Source organism: Neofelis nebulosa, chromosome 4, assembly GCF_028018385.1.
Source record: "Neofelis nebulosa isolate mNeoNeb1 chromosome 4, mNeoNeb1.pri, whole genome shotgun sequence".
Classification (NCBI taxonomy): domain Eukaryota; kingdom Metazoa; phylum Chordata; class Mammalia; order Carnivora; family Felidae; genus Neofelis; species Neofelis nebulosa.
Window position 1 is genome coordinate 6,524,756 of NC_080785.1, and position 24,125 is coordinate 6,548,880.

At 41.4% G+C, this 24,125-nt stretch overlaps 1 protein-coding gene and 1 pseudogene across 1 annotated transcript in view; both read left to right on the top strand.

Moving 5' to 3' along the window:
• Positions 1–234: 234 nt before the first annotated feature.
• The window catches only part of LOC131508388 (uncharacterized), a 40,170-nt gene continuing 16,279 nt past the window's right edge, over positions 235–24,125 (top strand). Inside the window, exons 1-2 of the mRNA XM_058723480.1 lie at positions 235–374; positions 6,395–7,286. Coding sequence (XP_058579463.1) covers positions 347–374; positions 6,395–7,286 — 920 coding nt within the window. The 5' untranslated portion in view covers positions 235–346. The remainder of the gene's footprint in view (positions 375–6,394; positions 7,287–24,125) is intronic.
• Positions 17,995–22,653, top strand: LOC131508752 (GTPase IMAP family member 4-like; annotated as a pseudogene).

Below are 24,125 nucleotides of genomic sequence, written 5' to 3' on the forward strand. Positions count from 1 at the left end.
ACCCACTGCATGCAGGGAAGATGATCCAACACCATGCCTGGCTCTGTGTGCATGATTTGTGTCATGTAATAAGGGCCTTTGGGATCCACCAGTATAACCCCAAACACCAAATATAGGTTTGGAAAATTTGGTGTGATAGCAGGCACATGGAGAAAAAGCTTACACCCTGGTAAAACTCAAGCACTCCTCCAATTATAGGGCAATATTTCTGTCTCTTTAAAGCCAAATAGTTCCTTCACTAGCTCCACCCAATCTGAGCTTCCTGCCTCAGAGGTTTAAAGAGTGAAACACATTTTTCTCACAGTGAAAGCAAAAGCAGCAGCTCAAACAGGTTCTTTGGAGAACAATGGGGAACTCAGCTCCTTCAAAAGAAGGTGAGCCTGGCCTGAGAGCAATGGAGCCATGAGGGGCAGCAGGAAATAGGGGTGTACATGGGTGTGGGTTCTGCTCCAGAAGGGAGCAGGTACTGTACCAGCAGCCCAGCAATGAGGATGCTGCCACAGGAGTCTCAGTAGAAGGCAGGGTGGGGCTAAGGAAAGAGAGTGGCCTATGTCCACATGTCTCCTATTTAACAGGACAAACTTGATGAACAGCATATCTTCCATCAGTTGCTGTCATGACAGAGTGAGTACTGCCTGACACCCCATCCATTTCCCTTAGTGGGAAACTAGTGTCCTCAAGGCAGGTCTTTAGAGCTGGAAGGCAATTTAGAGACCAGTCTGGCCCAATCCCTCTCTTTCCTGAAAGAAAATCTGAATCCCAGATGGTGTGCATGTGGTTTTATAAAATTCCCTGGGATACCCAGGTCACAAATGGCACAGTAAATCTAGAATTCAGCTGGCGGTGTCCTTTCCCACATTTAAGGAGAGAAATGGTGTGATTGACAGTGTAACAGACGAGGTAAGGAAGGGGTGCCTTGGGGAGAGAATGAGCTATTCTATAGAAAACAAATGTGCGTGAAGCCCTTTGGTTGCCTTCCCTAATTCCAGGGTTGCTACCAGTTCATGTTTCTGGACAGAGAGTGATCTACCTCTCCTGGCCTCCCATGATCTATTTCTGATCCAATGTAAAGAGAAATGTAGAATCAAGGGCCTGAGAAGGAACCAAGAAGAGACCAGAGTGTGCAAGGGTTATGCATGAGGGTACGGTAGACATAATTTGCATTGGATCACTTCTCTGCCCAAAGCCCATTAGCGCAGTGACCTTGGGCAACTTTCTCAGCATTTCTGAGCCACATCAATCTCCTCATTTCAAAAATTAGAGTGGGGGCGCCTATCTGGCTCAGTGGGAAGAGCATGGGACTCTTGATCTCAGGGTTGTGAGTTTGAGCCTCATGCTGGGTGTAGAGATTAAATACATACATACATACATACACTTTAAACATTAGAATACTAAAAACTATTAATTTAGTAGAATACTAAAAATTTTATCACTTCATCAGTAATTATTTACATATATATGTCTGGAAGATAAAGGTCATTAAAATATACCATAATCAGAGTTCAAAGAGCAATTAGAATTTTAAAAAAATTACCAGGTGTAGTCCAATTCCCAGATCGTCTCCTAGAATTTAAAACTGAAATCAGCTCCAAATACTGTTCATAAATTTCGATTCTTTCATATCTCTTAAGTTTATTTATTTATTTTTTTTATTTTTATTTTTTTATTTTTTTTTATTTTTTTTTATTTTTTAATTTGATAAATAAGTTTTCACCTTCCAGTTTCTTTTTGTAAAATGTTTTTGGTTAAGAAATGGTTGGTCCTTTTTCCAAGAGAATTGACAGTGTACTTTTTGCTCCTTAAATTCTCAAGACGTCATATGACATGTTCTTCCAGTTTCCGTGTTTTGTATAAGTTTAAATTTAAGGAGAGGCTTGATCATATGAAGGCTTGCCTGGTTATTTGGGTGGCAATATTTCATAGGTGCAGTTGTAAACGTCCACGAGAAGGCACCTTATATATTCTTCTGTCTCTTTCTGTAATGTAGCAGACAGTAATGATAGCCTAGACTAACTTTGTTTCATTAACGGTGGCAAATCATAATATTATAATTCTATCATTCTTTCTTCATTTATTGGATGGCATAATCCTTTAAAAAGAAAGTTCCCCTGAATCATACTTTCATTTCCATAAGGTGTAGTTAATAAGACAAAAGGAATGCTTGATTCTTTTTTGTCCATGTTCAGACTGATGACATCATTTCCTAGCATACCCCAAAGAGAACACTTCACTTCTTTCAGAATGTTGGTATTGTTATGAATTCATGAAGTTCAACATATTTGATAAATTTTAATCCATTGAAATTATTATTCTCATTGATACTCAAATTACCCCATCTCTGTCCATCTTGTCTCTTCAAGTTGGCCCTGTAGTCCTTTCGGTAAGATCCAAACATTTTTTTAAAAATTTTTTTTAACATTTATTTATTTTTGAGACAGAGAGAGACCGAGCATGAACGAGGGAGGGTCAGAGAGAGGGAGACACAGGATCTGAAACAGGGTCCAGGCTCTGAGCTGTCAGCACAGAGCCCGACGCGGGGCTCGAACTCATGAACCGTGAGATCATGACCTAAGCCGAAGTCAGCCGCTTAACCAACTGAGCCACCCAGGCTCCCCTCAAACATTTGTTTTGAAAGTGATCTCTGCACCCAATGTGGGGCTAGAACTCATGAACGTGGGATCAAGAGATGCATGCTGTATTGACAGAGCTAGCCAGGCATCCCACGGTCTGAATAGTTTTTGATAGAATCCTCGATTACTAGTATGACTAGATAGTCTAGGATCCACTTGCATGTTTCTTGGCCCAGATCTGGAATCGGTACGTTCTCCTAAGATTCTTAATGTTTGGTGGGAAATGGCATTTGAAGGGCACAGTATGGGCACTAAGAGTGTTCATTGCCACTGGGCTTGTCCTTGGGCTTCAAAACTACACATGTGCACAAAAAGCTAAGAATAGGACAGGATTCCTGAAAACAATTTAAGATTTTCTTGACGTTTTTTCCCCCTATTTGGCCTTACACTCTATCCCATTAGGACAATAGCCAATGAAGCAACTGCATTTTCAAGTTTCTTGGACCAATTCTTTGTGTGGTTTGCCTATTACACCAAATACTATGTATTGCATTTGCTTTTGATTTTTACTAGTTATCTGAAAATATAGTTTTTGTTGTATAAATATGTAAGCTATTTACAGATGTTCCTCACTATCTGCAAGCAGAACATTCCTATGAAATCTTTTATGAAGCAAAATGACATAAAGCAGAGCAGCAATTACCATTAATGTACATGGAAAAAGGGTGCGCATTCCCAGATCTCCCCCAAATAACCTCCCTTATGTGTTTCTGATACTTTTAGACACAACTTGTTAACAGATGCACACATTCAATTGAGAGAAAGCCCACGTGCTCATCTGGCTCACAGCTCTGGTGGCTGGATGGTGAATCCCTGTGTGAGGTTCCCGGGGAAGGTGATTGGCAGCTGGCGTGCACAACGGCCCACTCGGCCTCTCCATTAGCTCAACTGGCTGTGAAACAAATGCGGAACGCTGAATTCGTGTTCAGCTTTTTTTTGTACAAATGAAAAATCCTCTTTGAATTTATGCCAGCCAGCAACAGCAGGTACACATGTAGGTCTTACATAAAGGAAAAGAGCTGTGGTTCGAACTCTCAAAAAGAAGGAAGTACATGCTTTCAAGACAAATCTATGAAATCGAAGTATATTCAAAGCAGTTTCCAACTTCTAACCTGTCCCCCACCTTATTCCTCCCATCCCTCTGTCAGTAACTTCTTTGGTGACAGTTCAGATGATCTGCCATTGTTTTTTCATGTGCATGAAATATATGTTGTACTTTGTACCTACAGTTCATGTTCCTCCCCACTAGAGAAATGACAGTAAAGTAAATATTATTTCCTTCACTTTGCCTTTTTTTTTTTTTTTTTTGCTTTATGAAATATCCTGGAGATCTCTCCATCCCGGCATAGAGAGGTATTTCTTATTCCTTTCTACAGTTGGATAATACATCGCTGTGTGTATGTACCTTGGTTCATTCAATCAGCCCCCTACTAGTGGGCATTTGGTAGATTCTTGGTCTTTAATTATTACAAATAGTGACACAGAGAATAAATATATGCCTAATATTTTCCTGTGTTTTTCTCAGTGTAGCTCTGGGACATAAGGAAGGGGAACTTCTTCCTCTACCCTTCAAGGTCTTCCAGCTGTACTAAGAGTTACATTCACTTGAGGCAGATTAACAAGAGAAAAAAAAAAGCAGTGTGCACAGATGCTCAGTAATGAAACTAAAACCAAGAGAAATGGCCAAGGCAGGCAGTTTTTATAGTTTTTAGGCAAAGAGACGATGGATCTGTGAGGGATTGACAAAACAAGGAAAACTTAACTTTGGGAGCATCTGTTAGGGAGGAATTCTAAAGAGACTTTGGGCTGGGGTAGTAAATTAGTAGAAAGTAGTGGGCTGTTTATACAGTCTTCTTGGCTCTAAATCTCCCATCCCTGGTCATGAGAGTGTCTCTTTACCTCCTGGGACAGGAAGGGCACCTTTTACATGGGAGATTTGTTTCCTGCTTGCAGGGGGACAGAAGAGGGTCTTAGTAATCTTCCCACACAGGCTGTATCTTATGTTACTTTTGTATGAAATGGTCAGTATGCCAACGTTGCACGTTTAGGGGTGACCTGCCCTTGACCACTACAGGCATAAATCCTAAAATTGGGACTCAGAATCCAAGAATAAATGTATATGTAATTTGTACGATATTGCTAATTTCTCCCCTGTAGGTTTTAGACTGTTTTTCAATTTCATTAGCCGTGGAGAAGAGAACCTGTTTCCTCTAAACCTTTACCGACTGATTATAGCAGCAAATTTTTGCACTTTTGCCAAATCTGTAAGTGGAGAAATAGTATCTCAGTGTAATTTTAATTTGTTATATTTAGTTTTTTTATTTTCCTATGTTGGATTTATTTTTCTCTACTTTAAGTGAGTTTTCATATATTTTTACATAGTTGAGGAGCATTGACATTTCTTTTTTTTCTTTCAACTGTTTATTCATATATCTTGCTCCATTTTCTATCGAGCTATTGGACATTTGTCTCTGTACCTTTAGGTATTCTTTGTATAAGAGGAGAATTAACCCTCTTTGATATAGTCTGACATTCGTATTTTAATTGTCCGTGGTGTTCGTTGTCTCCCATTGTCTTTTAGATGTTTATGTAGTCAGATGTATGAATCCTTTTCCTTACAATCTTTCAAATCTTAGAAAGAGTTGCCCCGCCCCTAGGTTACAAAGGATATGTCTGAGTTTCTTCTAGTATTTATGTGGATTGATTTTTAGTGTTTATATTTCTAATGTATTTAGCATGTGAATGGCATGAAGACGTGGGTGCAGTTTTGTCTTTTTCTGTGTGGTTTTGTAGTTATCCAAATGATGGTTATTAGTCCATCTTTCTCCCCATTGCTGTGAGATGCTGCCTTATGGAAGATAAATGTAACACGATACAATTGAACTGGATACTCATGAATATAGTCGACCAATTTGGTCTATTTCTGAATTGTCCGTTTTTGTTTTCTGATCTGTCTCTGTTTACACACACGTCCTATTGCCTGAAGTATAGGGGATAAAATATTTTACTATCTGGTAGAGCTGGCCCTCCCTCATCGTTCTTCTCTTTTTTGACTGTACAGGCTAATTTCCTTTCTTCATTCATCCAAATGAAATTTATAGTCAACTATTTAGCTGCAGAGAAAAAAATGGTGACAAATTTTTTAAAATTTATATTTCTATAAAATCACATTAAAGAAGTATCTATTAAAACAGTGTTGAATTTGGGCAAATGTCTGTTCTGCATCAAGGTATTTTTCTTCTTAAATCTACTAAATGGGATGTGTTTTAAGAATCCATTTTCTCATATTGAACCACCCTACTATTTCTGAAATAAATCACCTTTAATTGTGGGGTATTAGTTTTTAGTGTCTGACAATTTATTTGGGATTTTGGCATTAGTATTCGCAAATGAGACATGTCTGTAGCTTTATTTATTGGTGAAATTTTGTTGGCCTTTGGGATCAATATCATACTTATGTCATAGAAAGAACTGGAAAGATTTCCTTCTGTTTTAAGTCATCAGGAATAGTTTAAGAAAGGTTAAGTGAGATCCCCATGAAACCATGTGGACCTGGTACTCTTTTGTAGGGGAACTCTTTAACTACTTTGTTGTTTTTCCATGGTGATTGAATTGTCTCATCTTTCTGTCTTTATGGGACCAACATGGATAGTAGACTACTGCAGGATTTCAGGGAGGAACACATAGGTCATAGGAGCGAAGTGATGCTTTCCACTTACCTTCTTTGACTCTTTTTCTCCTCCTTCCTTTCCTTTACACCACAGAGACTCCTGGTAGTGAAATGGCGGACCCTCAGGACAACACTCTGAGGATTATTCTGGTGGGGAAAACTGGAAGTGGGAAGAGCGCAACGGCCAACACCATCCTGGGGAGTAGAGTCTTTGAGTCTAGAGTTGCTCCCTATGCTGTCACTCCCAAGTGTCAAAAAGCATCCAAGGAATGGAAGGGGAGGAAACTTGTTGTTATTGACACCCCAGGGCTCTTTGACAACAAGGAGATGCTGGATACCACATGCGGGGAATTCAGCCGGTGTGTCCTCTACTCCTGGCCTGGGCCCCACGCCATCGTCTTGGTCCTGCAGGTGGGCCGCTACACATTTGAAGAGCAGAAGACCGTGGCATTGATCAAGGCTGCCTTTGGGAAGCCAGCCTTGAGGCACATGATCGTGTTGTTCACTTGCAAAAATAACTTGGAAGGGCAGAGTCTGAGTGACTTCTTGGCACATTCAGATGTGAAGCTAAGAAACATCATCAGCGAGTGTGGGAACCGCTACTGTGCCTTCGACAACAGAGCCTCAGAGGCCGAGAAGGAAGCTCAAGTGCAGGAGCTGGTGGAGCTGATAGAGGAGATGGTGAAGAGCAATGGAGGGGCTTACTTTACCAATGCCATTTACGAGGACACGGAGAAGAGGCTGAAGCAACGGGAAGAAGACCTGAAGAAGATCTACACCGATCAATTAAATAATGAAATTCAACTAGTAGAAAAGGAATATGCTGATAAATCACAGGAAGAACGGGAGGAAAAAATAAAATTGCTAAAGATGAAGTATGCTGAACAAATAAAAAATATCAGGGAAGAGGCTGAGAATGGATTATTTAGAGATGGTTCAAATTGGATTAAGAGGGTGCTTTCACAAATATGGCATATGTTTTGGTAGTAAAGACCATTTCATTTTTTCTTCTGAATTTACGATGATTTGCGATAGTGGTAGATTGTAGTTTCCATAGACAGCTGTGACAGTAGCTTCTACTTATTCTTCCTATAACCTGACCCTGTTACTCCTGCCACTGACTTGTGGGGCCTGTGTCTTCTACCTTGGAAGTGGGCAGATCTGGGACCATTTCAATTAATAGCAGATGGTTGAAGCAACACCTTGTGACTCTAAGGTTACATGTGGGCAATGCTTCCTTGCCCTGTTGGGGTTCTTGCCCTTGGAACTTGACTGTCATGTTGTGAGAAAGCCCAGGCTGCCTCTTGAGAGGCCCCCAGGCAGAAGGCTTGAAGTCACTGGCCCACTTCCCAGCTCACCTTTCATTTGTGACTCAGACCAACTTGCCCGCCATGCAAGTGAGGCAACACAGAAGCGGGCCCCCCGGCTGCCCTGCCATCTCAGACGAACTTGCAGAAAGCAAAGATGATCCATTCCCGCTGAGTCCTGCCCAAATGGCAGCTTTATGAGAACAAATAAATGATGGTTTTTGTTTTTAACCACTGAGCTTCAGAATGGCTTATTATGCAGCGAGAATTAACCAGAATGGAGCCTCTTCCCAGCTCTCAGTCCCCACCGCCTCCCCTTCCCACCTGTCCCTCTTCACACAAAGTTGGCATAATCAGGCAATGGCATATAGAGTTCAAAGACTCAGGAAAATTCAAATTAGAAATCCTGCACATGTTAAGTGTCTGAACCATTGCCATGTCCTTTTTCATTTCAGAGTCGTTTAAAAGATATTTTCCCCCAGAGATATGCAGAAGCATTCTTAATACAATGAACCTGTGTTCAGGCCATTTGAATGTGCAGCTTATGTAAGCTGATTTCTTTTCTCCCAACCTTAGATTCTTTTTTGGAAGGTAAGACATAACCAGAGAAATAACGAGTAAATCAAATAAATCATTATCTCTTCACTTGACAATCGAAATATTGCTCACTCACTTCTCTTAACATATTTTATATTCCAGTTTTCTCTGAATGTGGTTCTATTTCAGTGCTGAAGACTGTGGAATTTCCAGCTGAAGCTGGAAGACTGTAATTTCCAGCTGAAGACTGTGGAATTTAATGTGTGCATGATCCCTTTTGTTGAAATATGTGAGCGTCATGACTCATGATGGGGAATTTACACTAGGAATAATAGAGGAAGACCTAAGGAAAGATTTAGCGTATGAAGTCTACTCTGAAGGATGTGTAGGATGTGTCCATGTGGGTGATGGGTACGATGGTCATGCATCTATTCAGAAACAGGAAAGTTCAGGGTGACAGGTAAGATTTTCAGGGGAAGGATAGTGTCAGGAGCAACAGCGTTCAGATAGGTTTGTGACAAGTTCAATATCAGATGTCAAAGTTAGGGTCCAATGTAAATGACCTGCATTAACTTGAAATCTGGGTCAGAAGGCTATATGAAACGCTCGGGGTAACATAAATATCTCCCTTAATATCAGTTGAATCTTTACTAATTGCCAAAACCCCGCAGTCCAAAGCTATATGCTAGAAGATCCATATAGGATGCCCAAAGGAAGAAGCAAGAACCAGTTTTGTGCGGTTTAGTCCTTCAACTAATTTGATAGATATTTGAAGGAGTCAAGAGGAAAGGACCTTTTCTGTTAGGTTTTAGCATTTAAGTAATCTCTACACCCAACATGGGGCTCCAACTCATGACCATGAGATCAAGGGTCGAATGCTCTTCCAAATGATCCAGCCAGGCATCCCAAGAGGAAAGGACTTTTTAAACGAGAACATTTAATTTATAAGAACAATGACAAATTAGTATTGGTCAATTCTTGGAGTCCATCTGTGGCAGAATCATCTCCCCAGGGCAGAAGGTGGCCCAGGTGTAACCGTGTGACTATGTAAGGGAGGCCCCACAGGGAGTCGTCTCTGCGTGCCATGTCCAGAGAGATGGAGGTTCTCTCTCTCCTGAAACCTAGTGAGGCGGCCTCTGGAGTTTGATACTGCCAGAGGGGTGTGGACGGTGTACATTAAGAGACTTGTTGTGTGTCCTTTGGAGTTTGGCTCTGCTGCCTGGTGGTCATGGGATACATGAAGGCTGTTGCTTTGCTCTGTTGAGGGAGCAGAGTACACACGGTGGTGGAGGTCTTGGACGCAGTCAGAACTTTCACTAACAGGGGGGCAAAGTATGTGTTCCTCATATATGAAATGGGGCCACATGGGAGGGAGGCACCCAAAGCCAGTTTGAAGGGGACTTGCCCAGGGGCCCAGCAGGGATCCCAGCAGCTTGTATGTGCATCAGAGTTCTGGAATTCCGGCACTAGGAACAAACGTTGAAGCAAGTGATGGGAGAGGAGAGAGTGGCCTTCTGTTGGGCTTATGATTTCAGATTCCCGGAGGAGACTGAAGGCTATTAACAGTGTTCCATGGGGAAAAGAGCCACTAAGAATGCTGCCACTGTCCCCCCCCCCCCCTCCAAGGCCAGACTACACTTGACTCATCTTCAGTGTTTCTGCCTCTTCTCCTCCAGCCCATGAAGAATCAGAGCCAAGGCAAGGGCAGGAGGAGAATGGCAGCATGGGGAGAGCTCTAAGCAGCCCTCTCTACACTGCAGGTTCTCTGGGAGCAGGCACATGTCAAGGATGCCAAGGACAGTAGAAGATTTAACCCTCAGCAATATTTGTTAAAAGTTTTTGTAAATATATATATAGGTAACTTGACAATTTATTGTCAATAAATTTTTGTCAATTTATTGACAATAAATTGTCAAGTTAGGTAACATACAGTGTATACAGTGTCCTCTTGGTTTTGGGGCAGATTCCTATGATTCGTCACTTACATACAGCATCCACTGCTCATCCCAACAAGTGCCCTCCTCAATGCCCATCACCCATTTTCCCCAACACCCCCCCCCCCCATCAACCCTCAGTTCGTTCTCTGTATTTAAGAGTCTCTTATGGTTTGCCTCCCTCTCTGGTTGAAATTATTTCTTCCCTTCCCTTCCCCCATGGTCTTTTGTTAAGTTTCCTAAGCTCCACATATGAGTGAAAACATATGACATCTGTCTTTCTCTGACTGACTTATTTCACTTAGCATAATACCCTCCAGTTCAATTCATGTTGTTGCAAAAGGCAGGATTTCATTCTTTCTCATTGCCAAGTAGTATTCCATTGTATATATAAACCACATCTTTATCCATTCTTCTGTTGATGGACATTTGGGCTCTTTCCATACTTTGGCTATTGTTGAAAGTGCTACTATAAACATTGGGGTACATGTTCCCCTGTGAATCAGCCCTCCTGTATCCTTTGGATAAATTCTTAGTAGTGCTATTGCTGTGTTGTAGGGATGTTCCATTTTAATTTTGGGGGGAACCTCCATAATGTTTTCCAGAGCGGCTGCACCAGTTTGCATTCCCACCAACAGTCAAGAGAGTTACCGTTTCTCCACATCCTCGCCAACATCTTTTGTTTCCTGAGTTGTTAATTTTAGCCACTCTGGCCGGTGTAAGGTGGCCTCTCCATGTGGTTTTGATTTGTATTTCACTGATGATGAGTGACGTTGAACATCTTTTCATGTGTCTGTTGGCCATTTGGATGTCTTTTTTGGAAAAGTGTCTATTCATGTTGTCTGCCCATTTCTTCACTGGGTTATTTGTTTTTTGGGTGTTGAGGTTGGTAAGTTCTTTATAGATTTTGGATACTAACCCTTTATTTGGTATGTCACTTTTAAATATCTTCTCCCATTGCATTGGTTGCCTTTTTGTTTTGTTGATTGTTTCCTTTGCAGTGCAGAAGCTTTTTATCTTGATGAGGTCCCAAGAGTTCATTTTTTCTTTTATTTCCCTTGCCTTCAGAGATGGGTCGAGCAAGAAATTGCTGGGGCTCAGGTCAAAGAGGTTATGGCCTGTTTTCTCCTCTAGGGTTTTAATGGTTTTCTCTCTAAGATGTAGGTCTTTCATCAATTTGAGTTTAATTTTGTGTATGGTGTAAGAAAGTAGTCTGTTGCTTCATTATTGGTATATAGAAAGGCAACTGATTTCTGTATATTGGTTTTGTATCCTGTGACTGTGCTGAATTCATGTATCAGTTCTAGCAGCTTTTTGGTGGAGTCTTTCAGGTTTTCCATGTAGAGTATCATGTCATCTGCGGAAAGTGAAAGTTTGACTTCTTCGCCAATTTGGATGCCTTTTATTTCATTTTGTTCTCTGCTTGCTGAGGCCAGGACTTCCAACATGACGTTAAACAACAGCCATGAGAGTGGACATCCCTGCCATGTTCCTGATGTTGGGGGAAAGCTCTTACTTTGTTTCCACGAGGATGGTATTAGCTGTGGGCTTTTAATATATGGCTCTTATGAAGTTAAGGTAGGTTCCTTCTATCCCGACTTTCTTGAGGGCTTTTATTAAGAAAGGATGCTATATTTTGTCAAATGCTTTTTCTGCATCTATTGACAGGATCATATGGTTCTTATCCTTTCTTCTATCACATTAATTGATTTGAGAATATTGAACCAGCCATGCAGCCCAGAAATGAATCCCACTTAATCGTGGTGAATAATTCTTTTGAGATGCTGTTGAATTTGATCTGCTAGTATTTTGTTGGGAATTTTTGCATTTATGTTAATCAGGGATATTGGTCTGTAATTCTCTCTTTTAGTGGGGTCTCGGTCTGGTTTGGGAATCAAGGTAATGGTAGCTTCACAGAATGAGTCCGGAAGCTTTCTTCCATGTCTATTTTTTGGAACAGCTTGAGAAGGATAAGGATTAACTCTGTTTTAAATGTCTGGTAGAATTCCCCTAGGATCCATGTGGCCCAGGACTCTTCTCTGTTGTTAGATTTTTGATAACTGATTCAATTTCTTCACTGGTTATGGGTGTGTTCAAATTTTCTATTTCTTCCTGTTTGAGTTTTGGTAGGGTGTGGGTGTCTAGAAATTTGTCCATTTCCTCCAGGTTGCCCAGTTTGTTGGCATGTAAGTTTTCATAGTATTCCCTGATAATTGTATTTCTGTGATGTTGGTTGTGATCTGTCCACTTTTATTTGTGATTTTTATCTATTTGGGTCCTCTCTCTTTTCTTTTTGAGAAGCCCGACTAGGGGTTTATCAATTTTCTTTGTTTTTTCCAGAAAAGAAAAAAACTAGCTATTAGATTCATTGATCTGTTCTACTGTATTTTTTTTTTTTTCGGCAGGGGGTTCTACATTTTTTATTTCTGCTCTAATCTTTATTATTTCTCTTCTGCTGTTCTGCTGGGTTTGGGGTTTCTTTGCTGTTCTGCTTCTACTTCCTTTAGGTGTGCTATTAGATTTTGTATTTGGGATTTTTCTTATTTCTTGAGATAGGCCTGGATTGCAATGTATTTTCCTCTTAGAACTGCCTTTGCTGCATCCCAAAGGATTCAGACTGTCATGTTTTCATTTTCAGTTGCTTCCATATACGTTTTAATTCCTTCTTTAATTGCCTGGTTGACCCATTCATTCATTAGTAGGATGTTCTTTAGCCTCCATGCATTTGGAGGCTTTCCAAATTTTTTCTTGTGGTTGACTTCAAGTTTCATAGCATTGTTGTCTGAAAATATGCACGGTATGATCTCGGTTCTTTTATTTTTGTTGAGGGCTGTTTTGTGACGTAGGATGTGATCTATTTTGGAGAATGTTCCATGTGCACTCGAAAAGAATTCTGCTGCTTTTGGATGAAAAGTTCTGGATATATCTGTCAAGTCCATCTGGTCCACTGTATCATTCAAAGCCTTTGTTTCTTCATTGATTTTTTTTTTTTTTTTGCCCAGACGATCTGTCCATTGTTGTAAGTGGAGAATTAAAGTTTCCTCCAATTACAGAATTTCTATCGATAAGATCACTTGTGTTTGTGATTAAGTGATTTATGTATTTGGGTGCAATGAAGTTGGGAGCATAAACATTTACAATTGTTAGCTCTTCTTGATGTATAGACCCTGTAATTATGATATATTGCCCTTCTTCAGGTTTTGTTGCAGCTTATAGATTAATATCTAGTTCGTGTGATATAGGCATGGCTACCCCAGCTTTCTTTTGACTTCCAGTAGTATGATAGGTGGTTCTCCATCCCCTCACTTTTTTTTTGTTTTTTTTTACTTTATTTTTTATTTTTTAAAGTTTACATCTGAATTAGTATATAGTGAAGCAATGATTTCAGTACATTACTTAATGCCCCTTACCCATTTCATCCCCTCACTTTCAATGTGAAAGTGTCCTCAGGTCTAAAATGGACCTCCTGTAGACAGCATATAGATGGATCTTGGTTTTTTTTTTTTTAATCCATTCTGATATGTTATGTGTTTGATTGGGGCATTTAGTCCATTTACATTCAGAGTGATTATTGAAAGATATGGATTTAGTGTCGTTGTGTTACCTGTAGGTTTCATGCTTGTGGTGATGTCCCTGCTCCTTTGAGTCTTTGCAGCATTCCACTCAGAGTCCCCCTAAGGATTTCTTGCAGAACTTGTTTAGTGTTCATGAATTCCTTCAGGTTTTGTTTGTCTGGGATAACCTTTATCTTTCCTTCTATCCTGAATGACTGCCTTGCTGGATAAAGGATTCTTGGCTGCATATTTTTCCTATTCAGCACATTGAATATTTCCTGCCACTCCCTTCTTGCCTGCCAAGTTTCAGTGGATAGGTCTGCTACTACCCTTATGTGTCTACTCTTGTAAGTTAAGGCCCCTTTGTCCCTGGATGCTTTCAGAATTTTCTCCTTATCTTTGTATTTTGCCAGTTTCACTATGATATTCTGTGGAGGAGATCTATTCTTGTTAAATCTGAAAGGAGTTCTCTTTGTCTCCTGGATTTGGATGTCCATTTCCTTCCCCAGATAAGGGAAGTTCACAGCAATAAATTTGTTCAAGTAAACCTTCTTCCCTTTTTCTCTCTCTTTTCTTCTTCTTCTTCTGGAACTCTTATGGATATTATTATGTTTCATTGAATCTCCTCGTTCTCTATTTCTCCCCTCAGGGTCTAGTATGTTCTTATCTCTCTTTTTCTTGGCTTCATCATTTTCCATAATTTTGTCTTCTATTTCACTTAATCTACCCTTTGCCTCCTTCATCCTAGCTGTCACTGCATCTAGTTTATTTTGCACCTCATTTACAGCATTTCTTAATTCGTTGTGACTATTTCTTAGTTCCTTGATCTCTGTGGGAATAGATTCTCGTCTGTCTTCTATGCTTCTTTCAAGCCCACTAATATGACTATTATTCTAAATTCTTGCTCAGTTATATTGCTTATGTCTGTTTTGAGCAATTTTCTAGCTGTCATTTCCTCCTGGAGTTTCTTTTGAGGAGAATTCTTCCATTTCATCATTTTGCCTAGTTTTCTGTCACTTATGTGTTTTAATAGCTTCTTATGGGTCTTGCTCCTGTGAGGACTATTATATTAAAACAGGGGGTCATAATGTTGTCCAGGGCCTGGCCCTTCAAGAGGTATTATTGGAGTGTGTTTTGTGCTCTTTGTTGTTGAGACTCTGATTACTTTGTCTCCCTATTCCTAGTGGTGGTTTGGACCTTCCACCAGGAGTGCTTTGATTTGTTTGTTGAAGTATGCCTGGAAAAAAAATTTTAATGGGGGTGGTGGTGGAAGAGTCCTTATCCCACACAAAGAGAGAAATGACAGGGGCAGGGAAAAGGAAAAGAAAAAAAATTGACCAGAGATCAGAGAAACTTTATGGCTTACTCCATAGAGAGAGATAGAGAGGAAAATAAAGGAGATACAGAAGAGGCATAAAGAGAACAGTTTAAAAATGTCTGCTTAAACAAGCCAACAACCAGAATAACCAGCCTAGAGAAGGGAAGAAATAAGAGGAAGAAGAAGAAGAAGAAAGATGAAAGATGAAAGAAGAAGAAGAGAAGAAGAAGAAGAAGAAGAAGAAGAAGAAGAAGAAGAAGAAGAAGAAGAAATATATATGTATATATATACATAACATAAAAATTGACCAAGAATCAAATCAGAGAACGCAAAACTACTGGACCAATACCTGATGGTGCCTTGTAACCAGTGCCTGTGCTGGTCTGGAGGAGGGACTGTCTGGTTCAGTCAGTGTTGAGTCTTGCTCTGTTAGACACACAGTTACCAAGTGCAGAGGGGCATGCTTTGGTGTGAGCAGGTCCACCTCCACTGTGGATCCATTGTCTGTTTCCTGAAGCCCCACCTTGTTGGTGATGGGGAGTAAAATGGTGACACCCCAGTCTCTCCTCCCCAGACCATGCATCCTAGACCACTCTGTTCAGGTCGTCCTCACAGTGCCAAAGGAGCACGAGTGGGCAGTCTGTTCCGCTTCAGGATCCTGGGTCTCCCAGGCAGTTGGCTGGGATTCAAACCCCAATGTCTTAAAGGATCCTGTTCCACGTGCCCCAGTTCTGGCCTACTGTCACTCCAGGGTATGGTCCAAAGGGCCTCTGGGTGGCGGGGGATCCTGCAGTGTCCTTTGTCCTTGGAATGGCTATTTGCCTTCTTCCCACAGCACTCAGGGAGGGGATTGCTCTCTCCAACTGTGCCTGGGAGCTGGCTACAGAGCTCGGGCTGGCTCCCCTCCTCCCCAGGTACACAAAGAGGCCGGAGAAAGCCCTGCAGTTAAAAATTGGTACTTTCTCCATTTTTTTCTGTTCCCCAACCCAAGTTTTTTCTCTTGTCCAAATACAACCTTCCCCTTCTGCAACATCTCTTTCGCTTTCTTTTGTCTTTCTGCAGAAGGGGATCCCTCCCCTCCGTTCCTACGCTGCCTTTTTTATCTCTCCCAGTTTGAAATCATGCATCTGTGGCCCATCACATTGTCCCCATGGGCCCCTGAAGATGTTTCTGTCACTCTGTAGCCTGGATTCCTGGAATTTCAAACCTTCTTGCCTCAATACTTCTGTGTTTGAGGGACGAGGGAACTTCACATTCCCTTACTTCTCTGCCATGTTAACTCCTTCTGAAAATTTTTTCAAGTGTTTATTTATTTGTGTGAGAGAGAGAGCATGAGCAGAGTCGGGGCAGAGAGAGAGGGAGACACAGAATCTGAAGCAGTCTCCAGGCTCCAAACTGTCAGCATACAGCCCAACGTGGGGCTCAAACCCATGGACCTCGAGATCATGACCTGAGCTGAAGTCAGATGCTCAGCTGAGTGAGTCACCCAGGCGCCCCACCCCTCAGTGAAATTGAGAGTGTGATTATTACACTAGATGATTTGAGTACATGAATGTGACCAATAGTGATTGGAGAGGTTTTTTGCTTAAGGCAGAACCTGTGTAAGTTTTCCTTCAGGTGGCACGGATGGAGCCATTTTGAAGGGCCGATGGGAGGAAAGAATAAGTGTCTTCTCTCCCTGTCCTTGTGACATCCCTCTTATTTAATCACATAGTTGCACACAGGAGGACTTTGATGGAGAGGAGATTCCAGTAGAGAAGAACCCCAAGATCTTGCCGATCCTAATTCCTGTAACTGAGGTGTGTGTTTCCTATGAGTGTATCACTGGGAATTCAGGTGACAGGCACTTTGCTCATGCAGAGAACTGACAGGAAGTTCCCACATCCCACCAGAGAGGGACATTTATGTGTAAATCACAGAGAATCTAGAGATTCAGAGAGGTGGAGTAGGGCCTCCAATATCTCAGGTGGGTCAGGGTCCCTCTGGGCCCTGGGCCTTACTTATTCAAGGTCAATCAGACCCAAGACTTGACCAGCTAAAAATCTGTTCCAAGGAGTGTCCACATCCTTGTGTCCGAGGAGAGGACAGGTGGTCAAGAGCACAGCAGCGAATGGACATGATCTTTACATCTGTGTGGGTGATTTTGCTGGCAAGCTTGTGGCGTGGCTGGGGCTAAATTTCTGAGTACACTTAGAGACCACAACTTGGCTTTTTGAGAATGAATTTCATTTTTGAAAGACTGAATCTGTCTTTCAAGATTGGGGTTGAGTGACCAAAGCATGCTAGTGTTTGGAAGCAAAAAGAAGCTACACTTTAGAGACTTGTCTTCCACTGTCGCCTTTAACTCTGAAGACGACTCTGCTGAGGGAGTTTTAGAGACGTTGCGAGTGATGAGCCCTGAAGATGCATGTTCCAGAGGCAGCGATCATTTGCCAAAGTGCTGTGCACATAGTCCATGAACAACAACCCAGAGTGCATTTGTAATCATTTGTGAATGTGGATGTAAGGTTGCATAATTTCTGGTATGTTTTTAAAACAGTGGTCTATCTATGTTTATTTTATTTTATTTTATTTATTTATTTATTTTCGGCCTGGTCTATGTTTATGAACAAAAATACAAAATGGAATATCTGAGGCAATTGTTCTGAAGTTCTTTCTTCCTGTTAAGAAGTATCTTGATTATCTGAAATTCTTCCTAAGGTGGACTGCATTCTCTGGGGTTTGGGATCAACAATGACCATGTTGCAGAAGGTGGCATTGATGGTAAGAAAACCTTCTTCTTAAGGACCTGAAGCTCTGAATCTAGGTCGGGCCACTCAAATGTTCACATGAGGAACAGTTTGCTGTGCATATTGTGCAGAGCACATAAATGTTGCCTAAAGGACAGGGGCAGGTGAGCGGTGCATGAAGAACTTTTGTGGCTGACGGGTACATTCGCTATCTTGCTTGTTATGATGGTTTCACTGGTGTATACATACTTTAATTATGTTGAAAATGTTTGTATTTTCATTTTAAATTGGACTGTCTTTGCATTAATGAATTTTCAGAGTTCTTGACACATTCTATTCTTTGCCAGATGTTTATCAAGTATATACACAAGTTCTTTCTTTATCTGATATGTGACTCGCAAACATTTTCTCCCAGTTTGTAGATTGCTCTCTCTGCCTCTTCCTGCTCACGGTATCTCTCCCTCTTTCTCTCTCTCAAAATAAATGATTAACTTTGAAAAATCATGTAAATCTACCACAACTGATTATCCTCATTGCATCCAATTGTACCAAAATGCTGCAGGCTTCCACTGCAGGGCTGGGTAGGGGGCATGGACCTTGCACCTCAGCCTTGTGTGCTGTGAGGTCCTCACAACCCTTTGTCACCGGAAGACAAAAACAGAAGGAGATGCAGCAGGAAATGATTGTGGTGAAGACAAGAAAGAAGTGTGGCTGTGCACCGGTAAACTGACAACAACCGTGCTTGTTCTTGTGAGAAAGTTCTGGGATCTGGGCCAATGTTGTTTGTAGACTACAGACTTTCTGGGAAATGAGCTGTGAGGTGCATAGGAAGCATCCTTTCTTCTCTTTACTATGTCATTTCTAATAAAGTGTTACAGATATTTTTAAATTCATGAGAGGGAGGACATGGGTTGAAAAAAAGTGTCAAATTATAAAACAGAGACAAGAAATGCATAAAGAAGCAGACATTGTCAAAAGGCAAACTGCAAAACCTTTGAGACTTTGAACTCCAAAAGATGCAGAAATAGACTCCATCTGTGGATGAGAAAAGATACAAATTCATATCGTAACGGGGCACGGACACAGGTAGGATGACAGCTTGTAGCCAGTTTTAGATGATTGTAAATCATGTTGGGGCGCCCGGGTGGCTCAGTGCGTTAGATGTCTTGATTTTAAATTTAAACTCTTGATTTTGGCCCAGGTGATGATCTGATGGGTTGTGAGTTCAAGCCCTGTGTTGGGCTCTGCACCCTACAACCTGGAGACTGTTTGAGATTCTTTCTCTCCCTCTCTCTGCCCCTTCCTGCTCATGCTCTCTTTCTCTCTCTCTCAAAATAAATGAATAAACTTAAAAAAAATCATGTAAATCTACCATGACGGATTATCCTAAATGCATCCAATTGTACTAAAGTGCTGCAATTTTTCAGCTTTATTGAATTTTAATTTACATAAAATAAAATTCATCTCCTTTCAGTAGATTTAATCATCAATTGAAAAATATATCCAACAAGTCTTGTTACTTCCCACTAGCCTATATATGTGTATGTTGTCATAACATATATTCATTTTATTTTATCTTTTATCTTTTGATCCCTTCCCAGGTTTCACCAATCCCCTCAACCTGGGAACCATCAACCTGTTCTCTGTAACTATGAGCTTGTCTTGTTTTTTTCTTTTTTACATTCCATATATAAGGGAGATGGTGGAGTACTTGTTTTTCTCTGTCTGACTTATTTCACTGAGCATAATTCCCTTGATATCCATCCATGCTGTTGCAAATGGCAAGATTTGGGTTTTTTTTTAATGGATGACTAATATCCAATTGTGTATATATGCCATGATTTCTCGATCCATTTATCCATCAGTGGACACTTAGATTGTTTCCATATCCTGGCTATTGTAGATAATGCTGCAATAAACATGGGAATGCAGATTACTTTTCCAGTTAGTGTTTTTTCCTTGGGATAAATACCCAGAAGTGGCATTACTGAATCATATGATCATTTTTTTTTTAAGTTTTTAATAAAATTTTTAATACTTATTTACTTTTGAGTCAGAGAGAGACAGAGCTAGAGCAGGGGTTTGGTAGAGAAAGAGAGAGACACAGAATCCCAAGCAGGCTCCAGGCTCTGAGATGTCAGCACAGAACCTGATTTGGTGCTCGAACTTATGAACTGTGAGTTCATGACCTGAGGTGAAGTTGGATGCTCAACTGACGGAGCCACGCAGGAGCCCCTCATTTTTTTTTTATAGAGAGATAGAAAGGGAGAGGGACAGAGGGAGAGAGATTAAGAGAGAGAGGGAGAGAGAGAGAATCTTAAGCAGACTCCATGCTCAGCGTGTAGCCTATGTGGGACTCAATCGCACGACTCTGGGATCATGACCAGAGCGAATATCAAGAGTCCAACACTCAATCAATTGAGCCACCCAGGTACTCTTTTTCTTTCATTTTTTTTAGTATCAAGGGATTTTATAATAACTTTGGAGAAATGTCAGTAATTTATGACTATAATTCTGTAATGTCTTATTTTAGAATATAAAAACTTCACTGGATTCTAAGCTAAGCTTTTAAACTTTAAAGTTAAATTATATTGTTCTCTCTCATGTCACAACCCCTGACAGGATGGTTGCACACACGAAATAGAAAAAGACACTTGGTCTTTCCACACAGATCACTTTTGTACCCTTTTGTACCCTTTTGTACCCCTTTGTACCCTTTTGTACCCTTCAAGGATGAGTTGGCTTGTGTAACCTGCCTAGCTGGCTTCTTAATGGGAGAAGAAAAGTTCCATTCTGAATATCAGTGGGGGAGGGGAATCTCCTACTGACATGCCCCAAAGACAGATTTTGTGTTACTTGCTGCATTGCTCTTATGAGGAATAGCTACCAGCAGCAGCAGCAGCTCAGAATTCTCTTTGTAAACTACAATATTTTGTTTCCTCTTCTGTGGGCTACTTAGCTACAAAAAGTAATAGTAAGAAGCTCCAGGAAATCCTGGAAAGTACTTGGGAATTCCCCAAGTATTGCCAGAGAACTTCAGGCTTCCTATAGACTTTGAATAGGTTTCTCCAAAAGGGTCTTCTATAGAGTTCCTGGGAGTGCAGCCGTCACTTATGGGAGGGGACCCTGGGGCAACAGAGGAGGGGTGTGTGTGAGGGGAAATGGGAGGCTGTAGAGAGGAAGCAGTGGGATTACCTCCTAATGCTGTGGCTTTTGTTTCCTGATGTCCCAGGGCTTAGAAACCAAGATGGCAGAGATTCACAGTTGAGACTCATCTTAGTGGGTAAGTTCGGAGCAGGGAAAAGTGCCATGGGCAACAGCACCCTTGGAGAGAAAGTGTTTCCTTCTAGCACTGCCACAACATCTGCCACCAAGACCTGTAAGAAAGGGAGCAGCAGATGGCAGGTAAGAGAAATTGTGTCGTGGATACACCAGGCATTTTTGACACCGAGGCACAAGATGCTGACACCTGCAAGAGTTTACTCGCTACATCTTCCTGACCTCCCCAGGACCTCACACCCTGCCCCTGATGGGACAGCTGGTCCCGTACATGCAGGAAGAGCACAAGGCCATGGAAAAGATCCAGTAAATATTTGGACTCAGACCTAGGAGATACTTGATTCTCTTATTCACCCGGAAAGATGACTTGGATGGCATCAATTTCCATGATTACTTAGAGGAAGCACCCGAAGGCATCTGAGGGCTGGAGGGCTAGTTCCGTGATCACTACTGCGTGTACAAGAATGGTGCGACAGGAGCTGAGCAGGAGGCCCAGAGAAGCCAGCTCCTGGCCCTGGTCTAGCGCATTGTGGCGTAGAATGAAGGACGATGCTACACTAAGAAGATGTACCAAAAGGCCAAAGAGGAGATTCAGAAACAAATCCAAGAGATGCAAGAATTTTATGGAGCACAGCTAGAGAGACAGAGAGTGCAGGTAAGAGAGGAGTTTGGAGAAAAAATCAGGAAGCTGGAGGATAAACTGGAGCGGCAGAAATGAAAGGAACAAATGGAGAGAATTGGCAGGGAAAGAGGCTTTCTATGCCCTAAAGCAGCAGAACGCCAGATATGAAGGTGAGACTCATTGCAGGAACCTTGAATTGATCATGGAAGCACTGCAGATAGTTTTTCCTGTTTTCTCTCACCTGTTTATGTAAGATTTACCTGAATGAAAAGATCTCCCTATTTCCTGCATATTTCCCGCTGGCCCTGCCCACTGTCTGCCACCCCCCCCCCCCCAACCCAGCCCCCGCACCCCTGAACTCATTCACCAACCTTGGAGCACTCTCGCTTCTGTCTCTCAGACTCTCAGGACTAAGGGGTATAATCAGATTCAGTGTTGGAGATTGGTAGATGTTTGATTGACTTAACAGGGGAGGGACGAATTCTCAATTTGTGGAACTCCAGAGTAGAAGGTATAAAGGTGGCCCCAAACTTTGTCTATTTATCCCGAGAAAAATCTGGTTTCTTTCTAGATTGGTGGATCTTCTCCCTCTGTTGCTTCTACTCACTTATTTTTCCTTTAGGACACAGTGATCACCTTCCCCCTATGATTTGTTAGAAAGATTTGTTCTTCGTGTTGGGTAATCTATCGGTGGAGATGTTTATAGAATTCTTTCCAGATGAATGGACATTTATGTAGTAAGAGTTTTACAGAAGGCTTCAAATTGTTCCTTATCAGCTGCCTACTGAAGGACAAAGAGTTGTTTGGAAAATAGACCTCTAAGAACTCAACTAAGTGAAATGCCAGAAAGAGCAGTTGAAAGACGGAGATTCAACACAGAAGAGAACAACTGTTTGCTGTATTCAGATGTATGTATAGCAACTCTTTGACCTGAATGCAATATATTTGTGAATAACCAGTTCTCTTCTTTTCATGTGAAACTAACTGTTGCCACTTCACCTCCATCACCTCAGACCTTCATTACTTACACCGCCTCTCAGTTGAATTGTTTGCTTGTTATTAAAATAAAAATTTTCTCTTCTCTCATATTTCTATAAGATTGGAGTCCACTTTTTCTTGGAAAATAACTTTCCTGTTTTTTTATTACTTAATTTAAAATTAGTTAATTATTTACTTTGAGAGCAAGAGAGAGAGAGAGAGCATGAACAGGGGAGAGGCAGAGAGAGAAAGAATCCCAAGCAGACTCCACACATCAGTGCAGAACCCGATGCAGGGCTCAAACCTATGAGCTGTGAGATCATGACCTGAGCCGAAACCAAGAGTCAGATGCTCAATGGACTAGCCACTCAGGTGACCCCCTTTGTTATTTCTTCTAAGAACACTGAATTTTACTTTTTGGTAAAAGTTCAAGATGATTTTGGAGCTAGTTTTGGTTTATCCTCAGCACATCTCTCCTCCTTTTCCTTGGAAATTCCCAGCCACATTCTCAACCCCTCTGCCAGTCAAACACTACCTTTTCCTTGGACTGATTAATTATTCACTGATAAATGTTATGTGTAACCAAGGCTTCAGAGACCTTTCTGGTTTTCCTGGAACAAAAATTGTCTTTAATATATGTATAACAATAAGAGGTGTCTCTACCCCTTTTCTCCTTTTCTCCTGGGTACTTCTCACATTATCCATTCTAAGGTTTCCCAAAGCACATTTCCATGTTCTACCAAGAAGTCCCGGTGTAGACTGAACTTTTAATTAATCTCAAGTATTAGAGAAGCACAACACCAAGAAGCTCACAATCCTTTTAGAAATAGTCACTTAGGAGAAGGGGCCAAGATGGCAGAGTTTTGGAAGTTTTCTGCTTCTGTCATCCCTGAATTTCAGCTAGGTCAGCACCAAAGCATTTTTAACACCTAGAAAATGTATCTGAGGATTAACACAACAATCTTCATAACTTGAGCCACAGAACTTCACAGGTATGCAGCATGGAGAGGTGAACTGGTGGAGAGAGAAGGCTCAGATGTTAGGGAACTATTTTTGCTTGTGGAAAGAGGATTGAGACAGGGGGGAGAGTACAGTAAAAATTCTTCCTGAAAGCAGCTGGAGAGAAAGGGAAAGAGTGGAAACACACATAAGGGACTGAACAAGAGAGAGAGAAAGGAGAAAGAAGAAAGTTCAATGCCACTCTATAAACATGGGAGCACAGAGTTTGAAGTTAGTTATACAGCTCAATGCCTGGTGGTGTTCTGGTGGGAAGGGCAAATCCCCAGGAATAGACAGCAAAGTCCAAGGGTGAGGGGTCTCTGGCCACATGGGGAGAGGTGGTTCCCCAGTTAAGAGGACATTTGGTAGAGGCTATGCAGCTTCCCCACAGGCAAAGGTCCCAGCAGACCCTAGAGAACAGCCATTTGCTGGTGTTGAGCAAGGGTGTTAGGAAGCAGCGAAACCTGATGCCAGATGTGTGGTGTGATTTACCATAATCTCTTACATGCTGCTGCTACAAGATTGAGTGAATTTTTTCTGGGAATGTTGGCACCTGGCCATAGTCTCT